The sequence below is a fragment of the Oryzias latipes genome, chromosome 4 (assembly GCF_002234675.1).
Source record: "Oryzias latipes chromosome 4, ASM223467v1".
NCBI classification, from domain to species: Eukaryota; Metazoa; Chordata; class Actinopteri; order Beloniformes; family Adrianichthyidae; genus Oryzias; species Oryzias latipes.
In genome coordinates this window covers 27,461,542-27,471,214 of record NC_019862.2, presented here as the reverse complement: position 1 = coordinate 27,471,214, position 9,673 = coordinate 27,461,542, and the positions used below count along the sequence as shown (strand labels likewise).

The 9,673-nt window shown below is 48.1% G+C and overlaps 1 protein-coding gene across 1 annotated transcript; it reads left to right on the top strand.

Moving 5' to 3' along the window:
* The first annotated feature begins 2,490 nt into the window (after window positions 1–2,490).
* On the top strand, window positions 2,491–8,704 carry zbtb11 (zinc finger and BTB domain containing 11). The gene is made up of 10 exons (XM_011474429.3): window positions 2,491–2,967; window positions 3,550–3,779; window positions 3,897–4,128; window positions 4,193–5,205; window positions 5,290–5,604; window positions 5,671–6,085; window positions 6,949–7,066; window positions 7,147–7,305; window positions 7,681–7,856; window positions 7,939–8,704. The coding sequence occupies exons 1-10, from the start codon at window positions 2,658–2,660 to the stop codon at window positions 8,478–8,480; spliced, it is 3,510 nt and encodes a 1,169-aa protein (XP_011472731.1). The 5' UTR covers window positions 2,491–2,657; the 3' UTR covers window positions 8,481–8,704.
* Window positions 8,705–9,673: the final 969 nt, after the last annotated feature.

Here is a 9,673-nt window from a genome sequence, read left to right as displayed (position 1 = left end):
GGGTTTTTCAGAGTAGAAAAGATTTTTTTTGCCATTGATCAAGGTTTACAATTATGCAGATAGCTGCTCCTCTTTTCAGCAATGTGGTCATCATAACAGATTGATAAGCAAAGTCCATCAATCCATTTTCTTACACCGTTTTATCTCTGTCGGGGTCACTGGGTTGCCAGAGCCTGTCGCAGCTATTGGTGAAGGCGGGGTGCACCTCGGAGAGGTCACCCGTCTGTCGCCGGGCACACAATCACTCCCACACACATGCACAACTATGGACACTACAGTAACCAAATAATTGTCATTGGAGTGTGGAAGGAAGCTGGAGTGCTCATAGAAAACCCACGCATGAACAGGGAGAACATGCAACCTCCACGCAGAAAGGTCCCAGCCGGGATTCAAACCAGGACCTTCTTGCTGTGAGGCGAGAGCGCTTTGCAGGCAAAGTAAAACTATAAACAGGTAGCTACAGATATAAAAATGTTCTAATATATTTACAAAAGTGTGAGATTTGCAAAAAATGCAATTTTCAAGAATGTGCAATAAGCATTTACATCCAGGTAGTGACAATGTAGGAACAATAGAGAGCAGAAACGTTATTGCAGGTGGGAATGGGATGAGAAGAACAGCTTGTGGGTAGAAGTTGTTTTTCTGTGTTTCTGTTCTGGATTGCATCAGTCTGTATCTTTTCCTAGAGGCTAATGTGGTAAACAATAGGAGTCTGGGGTGGGCGGGGTCATTGGTGACATGCTAGTTATTCTCTTCGTGAGTCGACTGGCACAAACAAAGAAGAGCTCATAGTCCAGTCAAGTGCCCTCCCCATCTGCTGCAGGTCCTTCTTGTTTGCCTCCATGCAGCTGCTGAACCAGGCAGTGCAGCAGGTCAGGACGCTCTCACTGCTCTCACAAATGAAGTTGTGCTTTCTTCCCCTGGTGGCTGATATGTGATGTCCAGGTGAGGTCAGCAGAGATGTTCACAAGAAGAAACTTAAAGCCCTCAGCACATCCTCTCCTTGTATAAAGAGGGCAGGCTGCTGTGTGCACCTGGATTTACTAAAGTCCATAATTAGCTTCCTTGGTTAGCTGATTTGTTTCAATTTTTTGTAAAGAAGAAATGTTTGAACATTTGCTGTAAGTTTATTGGAAGTAGGCTGTATCTGGCTTTATACATGATGAGAGCCGTTTTAAGTTTCACTAGATCCCATAGTTTCAATAAACACGACTTTAAAAATAGAGTATTTGTAACTGTCCCATAATCCACAATTCGAACAGCTTTTTTTGGTAAGACATATAAACACTATAGGTTTGATTTATAAGTATTTCCCCAAACTTCTACGCTGTACTGTAAATATGGTAGTATTATGGATTAATCTGAACGACCCTGGGAGTATTTCAGGCAGGCAACTCGAGCAGTGCGTTTACCTGGTTACTCCTCCCTGCGGGCGGTTCAGTCTAATCAACTCACCTGTTCAGCGTCCTACTTAAGTTCCAAGTGCGGTCCAATCCTCTTGTTCCTTTTCCGCGAGCTCTGCGTTCGTCAGCCCACCCTCCTCCCCGGCTTCCACCTGTGAGCTCTGTTAGGGGTAGTTTAATACCCAAAGTTTTATATGGAGATCTTTGCTTTATGTATTTGAAAGGAGCCTTGTGCCAAACTAAAAGAAATATGGAAAAATTATTCTTTACTGCATGAGTTGTCTGACTGAAATATTAGTAAACGTGCTTTGTGAGTAAAAGTATGGTGGGTTTTTCCCAAGACTGCTTTGCTTTTAGCAAATTTAGTTCTGACCTGCTTAATTTGTGGTTTCCAGCTTATTCTTTCGTCCATAATTACTCCAAAGAACTTGATTTCAGTCACTCTTTCCAGTACATGATTGTCAATGTCCATGATTCATGTCCAGATTCTGGCAAGATTTTCATTATTGGCTTAGTCAAAAAATAAACCTCACACAATTCACAGAAAAATATATTTTGCTTTATAACAGTAAGTTGTCAAAAGAGACATCAAAATTAGAAACTTCCTTCTGATTTGGGGAAAATATCATTTTCATGAAAAAAAGTGGAAAAAAGATCGGCCGAATTTCCTGTGTTTTAAAAATGAAGTCAGACTGTATTTATAACCTCATTGAAATGTATTCAGAACTCAAGTTCTTTCATTGACGACATTTGTAAATCTACTTCAGAGTGGTTACTGATTTAAGATCCAGATTGTTGATTGCCTTAAAATCTAATTTATGCTGAAAGATTTCTATATTTTAAAATGTATACGTTTTTTTGTGAAGAGCTGTGCCTTGCATCATTGTGTCTGCGAGAGTTTAGTAATGACGATATTTCAATTTGAATAAATAAATACATAAATACAAACAAATACCTTTGACTATGTCGCCATCTTGTGGCGGAAGCCCTTCTTGTTTACTTCCGTCTTTGTCTACGCAATATCCGGTTGTGCAGCAGCCATTTTGTCTGTTCGGGCAAGTCTTCCGTTACGGCAACGAACAGCAGTTCCACCTTAAAAAACAATTTGAAATGTGAATTTATTGTGTATATCTCTGCTTAATCTGCTTTTGAGCGCTAAATAAAAAATCTACTATTTAAGAAGCATCACAGAGCTCCACTCTTTGGCACAAACTCGCACGTCGGCGCGGAAAACGCGAGTAAGCAGAGACAAACATGTCGTGTGAAGAAAGCTACTTGGCTATCAGACGCTATCTGACGGATGAACGGGAGCCGTATGCACCGGGGACGCCAGGCAACACCAAGAGGAAAATCCGAAAAGCTGCTGCCTGCTACGTTGTCCGGAACGGGACTTTGTTTTACCAGCGACGACTAAAGGGTCAGAATGATTTCACGGAGCTGGAGGTTGTACTGCAGGACAGCCGGAGGAAGGAACTTATCAAAGATGCGCACACTATGGCAGAAGGGGAGCATTTCAACCAGCAACTCACATGGGAAATTATCTCCCAGAAATATTGGTGGAGAGGTAATATGCTTAATTACCTTGGAAGAACCTGGGGAATTTTTTTTTGGTAGATCTGTTTATTCGGTGGAGACGTAAAAAATCGACAGCAAGTGAAATATGACAGCTACGCAACCCGGTGACGCTCTACGCACCACGACTCTTTGTCGCCATCTGGTGTTTTTTTGATATACTTAACGTTTCATTTAATCTTTTGTTTATCCTAGACTTACCTATTTTTTTAAAATCTTTTTTTTATGTAACATACCACACTATATTTCTACAATCATGTCACAGTTTTTCTAGTGGATCTAGAAAAACGTTTTAACAGAAGTAACCAGGATGTTTTTGAGCATATATTAAAATAATTTAGATCTGAGAAACCAATTTAGCCCCCAGACCATAACACTGCCACCACAGAACAGTACTTCTGTCATAAGTCTTATGAGAAGATTCAATTAAATTCTGGAAGATAAGATATCTGTCTTGCAAGCATATAATTCACACAGCTAGTCAATAACTGCTTCATAGGTTTAACCTTTTTGGTATAAGTTTGCTACACAGAATGGCAAAGCTGACCTTTTACCCGTGTTTCTGACATTTGAGGAATTCTGAAAAACGTCAAGGACCACATCAGGGAGTGTGCTCACTGTCAGAGCAAGCGGAGCATGGACGACGGGTCTGGATCTCGGTCATTCTCCAGGACGGGGAAGCGCCGGCACGACGAGGAGCCGGAAGAAGAGGAGGAGGAGGACGATGGCTTCTTCGTTAAGGATGTATCTTCGCAGCAGAAATCCAGGGCGCCTAAAGAAAAGGGCAGGCATGAAGTGGTCTTTGTAAGTGTCATGATTCTATTTTGCTTCAAGCCAAACTCTTTCTGAAGCAGAGATGCAGCACAGCAGGGAAAACACAAGCTTGACTGAAAAGGTGAGACGGGTTTATGTCTGTTCCAGGTGGACAGCAGAGGGGAGGTGAATCAGTTTCTGCCCAAACACAGCCAGACGATGCTGGACAAACTCAACAGGCAGCGCCTGGAAAATCAGTTCTGTGACATCACGCTGCTGATCGAAGGAGACGAGTACAGAGCGCACAAAGCGGTTCTGGCTGCATGCAGTGAATACTTCAACGAGCTCTTCTTCGAGAAGGGTGCTGTGACCACACACGAAGCTGTGGTGGACCTGAGCGGTGAGCGGCGTTCCCGCCTTTGCCGGGTGTTTTCTCTCTTCTCTGATTGGTCCCCTCTCTGCAGGTTTCGCTAAAGCCAGCTTCCTCCCGCTGCTGGACTTCGCCTACACCTCCAAGCTGACATTTAACTTCTGCATCATGGCGGACATCGCCAACCTTGCCCGCCACCTGCTGATGACAGAGGTGTTGCAGATATGCGAGTCTGTGCACAAACAGGTGGAGGACCACAAGCTGACGGTGTATCAGAAAGGGGAGGTGCACACCGTGGTGTCGAGTCAACCGGCTCCCCAGGAGGCTATGAAGGATGAGCCCGAGGCGTACGTGGTGACCATAGAGAGCGAGGACAGCGAGCCTGTGGCTTACGTCACCTCGTCCAAAGACGCCTTCATGCAGCAGCCCATCACAGTGGTCACCCAGTCTGTAGAAGGAGAGGCGGTGCACACCGAGGAGGTGGCGCCGATGGAGCCTGTGGCTCTGATCGCTCACAGCGCGCACGTTGAGGAGGCAGAAACAGTCACCCTGATCACCGGCAGCGCAGACGGGATGGAGGGCGAGGCGATGACTGTAGTGACCCACAGCGGTCAGGCTGGGGCCAGCGAGTCCTTGGCTGTGGTGTCAGCCTGCCTGGCGATGGAGCAGCCTCAGGTGGCCGAAGAAGAAACGTATGTCATCAGCGTAGACCTGGAGGAAGCGAACTCCTCAGAGGGGGCCAAGAAAACAGTTTCATCCCAGCAGCAGGGGGAGCAGCAGCAGGAGAAACAGCAGGAGGAGACTGTGGTGATGCAGAAAGCAGAAGCTGAAGTTGAAGTTGAAGCCGTTGTTGTTCCTCCAAAACGCAAACGAGGACGCCCGGCTAAAGTGAAGAAGGTGGTGGAGATGGAGGACATGGTACCGGCTGAGGAGGTTCCCTCTCCAGATGAAGGCTCCTCTGATAAGCAGGAGTCCCTGTCAGATGACCCGAGGAGAAGGCGACTGCGGCAGCGCTCCATGGCTGAGGGTGGCTATGCTCGTCTGCATATGGGCCTGGAAGAGGAAGAGGAGAAAGGTTCAACTCTGCCCCGTGTCACCCCCCCTAAGGTGCAGAAAACCCCTCAAAACAGGGATTCTGTCAGCATGTGTGAGTGGCAACAGGTCATACATGTAACAATGTGTGTGTTTAAGGTGGGTCCCAGGCACGGCAAGAGAGGAAGACCACCGAAGCAGCCAGTGCAGGTCGACGCGACGGATCAGGCTGGGAGTGATTCTGCAGCAGACGCCAGCGAGGTGCAGAACGACACCGCTGCAGAAGCCACTGCAGAGGAAGCTTCAACCAAGGAGTCGGAGCCAGAAAGGGCTGTCAAGCAGCTCCAAGCCGCATCAGAGGGCGCCGTGGACGGAGAACACACGTGCTCTGAGTGCGGCATGTCCTTCCAGAGACGCTACTCGCTCATCATGCACACCCTGAAGCACGAGAAAGCTCGGGGATACAAGTGCAGCGTGAGTTTTCTGCTAAACTGTGGTGGTGCTGTTGTACGCCTGTGCTCAATGCTCGTCTCTTTGCAGCTTTGCAGTAAGGAGTTCCAGTACTCCGCCTCTCTCCAAGCGCATCTGGCCCGACACAAGCAGCACAGGAGCCAGTGGGGCGCTCCCGCCAAAGTCCCTGCAGAACACGGCTCTCAGGGCAGAGAGGACGCCGAAGCTAACGACAAGACCTCGGCATCGGCCACCAAGAGAGAGTTTGTGTGTGACATCTGCGGGAAAACGTTACCCAAGCTGTACTCGCTGCGGATCCACATGCTGAGCCACACCGGCGTGCGGCCGCACTCCTGCAAAGTGTGCGGCAAGACGTTCGCCCACAAGCCCAGCCTGAAGATGCACCGCGCGCTGCACGACAGCGCCAAGCAGTTCCAGTGCGAGTTCTGCAGCAAGACCTTCATGAGCAAGAGGAGCATGGAGGAGCACACCAGCCTGCACACAGGTCAGAGCCGTCATCCCAGTCTGCCAGGTTCAGACGACTTCAACCGTCAACGAGGATGGAGATGGGAGTCGTTTGTTTTTAAAATTCCACCCTGATCAGCTTTAGATCTACTTTCAGTGTGATCCCAGTGTTTTTTTTTTTGATTTATGATTATGCTGTTTTGAACCAAAATCAAAAAACCTGTGTGGTTTTCTAGGTCGTAGTTTCTATAGTGAGGCAAGAGTTGATTCAAAATTCACAACTGTTGGCGCGGAGCAACCCCGCCCCCCTTCCCCTTCCAGTTCCAGCGAGCTCAGAACACGGAGCTTGTGGACCGTTGGTGTCTTTTCTACACAACAATGCCGTTTCTTTCTAACAGCATTTTTTCGTCTGCTCCTGATTCCTAACAATTTAAATCAAGAAATATTTAGTTTGAATTAGTGTTGTCTTTAAATACGTCATCAATTATCAGAAAAATGCCAGAAGAACGTGTTTAAAACACCAAAAACCAGATTGGGTCTGTAAGGAAACTTTTCTAAAAACCCACAATACGCACAAACTGTCATTCTTTATTTTATTTTATTTGTTTTAAGTTTACTATTGTAGTTTCTAGTCGGACATATCCAGCTGTGCTGGTGTCTCCTCATTTCACCTGCAGCTCTGCAGGAATGGATCAGGAATTCCCAGACTCTCCAGTTGATGCTCGAGCTGCACCATGAACTGTGTTGGCATTTTGGTGTTCTGATTGGGCACCTCTGGTTCATCTGTGGTGTGACTCCAGGCTCATATGTTTAGCCCTCAAATGTTGATCGAATCTCTGCGCGGGGGGGGGTTATCTGCCGTGTTTCTCATGAGAACTGATTGTTTTTCTGTCAAATCAACAGGTGAGTCAAAGTACCTCTGCAACACATGTGGAACCACGTTCTACCGAGCGTCTGCTCTGAGCAAACACCTGAAGAGGCACCAGCCCAGGCCGGAAGTGCGTCCGTTCTCCTGTTCCCAGTGAGTAAACCCTTCCTCCTCTCCGCTGCGACCGGCCGATGTCGGCCGCGTCCGCCTCACACTCCTTCCTCTCTGTCCAGCTGTGACAAGAGCTTCTACGAATCGAAGGACCTGCAGCAGCACATGAACAAGCACATGGGCCTGAAGCCTTTCCAGTGTCAGGTGTGCGGGAAGTGCTACAGCTGGAAGAAGGACTGGTACTCGCACGTCAAGTCCCACAGCGTGGCCGAGCCTTACAAGTGAGTCTGTTTGTATGATGAAGGTGAAGATGTTTTACAACAGATGGAAAACTCCTCACTACAAACTCTCTACACTTCTCACAGACAGACATGAACAGAATTTCACACACTCCTCTCCAATCTGGACTCAGAACACAGTGCGCTGTTAGCCCTTGTGCTATCTTGTGGGGTCCAGATGACATCATCTGGACCCCACAAGATACAAGGGGTAAGGTTGAGCTGGAAAAAAAGCCCCACAAAATAATTGGACAGCAAAAGGTGAACCGCGACATAGCGAGAGAACGCCGTCACTCACAAGTCCAGGGGTCACCATGACATTGCAGAGGACAGTGCTGAGGTCGTGAGAAAGGCTGAAGTGCGGCGTTTTGTCCTCAGGTGTAACGTGTGCGGGAAGGAGTTCTTCGAGAAGGCTCTGTTCAGGAGACACGTGAAGAAAGCAACGCACGGCAAGAAGGGCAGAGTGAAGCAGAACCTGGAGAGGGAGTGCGAACACTGCGGCAGGAAGTTCACTCAGCTTCGGGAGTACAGACGCCACGTCAATAACCACCAGGGTGAGGAAGGCGCGGCCTTATTTTTGATGACACTTGTTCTGCGACTGCGTCCTCACGTAGAGTCGAACATGTTCTCTCTTAGGGGTGAAGCCCTTCGAATGCCTGACGTGTGGCGTGGCCTGGGCGGACGCCCGCTCCCTGAAGCGTCACGTGCGCACTCACACGGGCGAGCGGCCGTACGTGTGCCCCCTGTGCCAGGAGGCTCACATCGACGCCCGCACTCTACGCAAGCACATGGCCAAGTACCACGTGGACAACCTGCCGGGGAAGATCATGCTGGAGAAGGACACGCTCCAGTTTCACAACCAGGGCACCCAGGTGGAGCACGCCGTCAGCATCCTGGCGTCCGACCTGCCGCCCGAGCTCCGACCCGCCCAGCAGGCGGCCTCAGAGGAGATCGAGACAGTGCTGATCACGGAGGAGACGGTGGAGGCGGTGGAGGCCGTTCAGGCCGTGCAGGGAGCGAGCGACGGGTCGATGTCGACGCTTTCGGATCAGGGGATCATGCAGGTGGTCAACTACGTCCTGGCCCAGCAGGGGCTCACAGAGGTGAAGCCTGACGAGGCCCCAGAGGTCATCCAGACCATGGAGGTGGAGGTGGCTCATGTCACCGAGGTGGAGTGAACCAGACTGAACGACTCAGCAGTTTTCTTACAGTCTGTATAAAATGTACAAACATTCTGTACGAAACAAAGCTTAAAATATTTTTCTGAACATGTAAATAACGAGGCTGGCTTAGCCCTGGAATGTGTGTTTTCTGTAAATAAAGGAACAGAAGTAAGATGACCCTGTGAGTTCAATTTCGATGAAATCTGGCACTTACAAATAAAGGTCAAACTAAGACTTTTTATTGAATTGCTTTGTTTAAATTCTTGCTCTCGACTTTTAGTCTAGGATGTGGTGGAGTATTATCCTCCATGAACAGAAAGTTTGGGGTGTGCTGGTGGAATTGGGGGATGATGATGGTTCTGTGATGTCTCTGAGGTAAGAATGTGCAGTGACTAGATCAGCTACAATTACTACATCAGTTTTGCACTGACTAGCGATTGCCAGTCCGTTCTGTTGTACCTCGTCCACCAATGCCAACCCTGGGAACCATGTTGACCTCACCTCGCCTTCTCCAGCAATGCTAACCAACACCATTTCTGTGCAGGGAGACCGCTCATCAGTGAACAGGGTGGTAGAACTACATTGTTCAGGTCACATGGTGTTGTGTTCACTGCAAACATTCACAGCGGTCTCTTGGTGTCAGTGGATTACGCTGTCGTCTGACATTCAAGTCAGTCGAGGCAGTTGTGAATGGTTTGTCTGGAAACCCTAGTACCCCTCACATCTGGTAAATGGACCTAAGTGCAGAGGTTCTTAGGTACTAGTCATGGTTGTGGTCTGTCAGTGGCATGTCTCCACTGCTGGGTCTGTCACAAACTCTGCCAGTAGTTCTGTGTCTTGATGCAAATATGCTGATGACACTTTGAGAGTTTACCTGCAACATATGTTGCCTACTTCCAACCTGAATGGCTTATTCAGCGCACTGTCTTGTGACCCTACTCCGAACGTTCGGATGGCACGAGGGTTAAGCGACATTGTGTGTTCATGGCTGTTTGGATGATGAACTTGGAATGACTTACTGACAAAATCAGCTTTTTATATCCACAAAATGTTGACATTGACGCCACATTGAAAAGGTTTTTCTTTGACAGCGTTTTGGTTTTGGCCTCTGTAACCCTTGTGCTACCCTAGGCACTTTAACATTGGGAGTTGGGTCATCTAGACCCACTAGACAGTGCTCTGAACCTTTTTTCTTCAATGATTTGTGA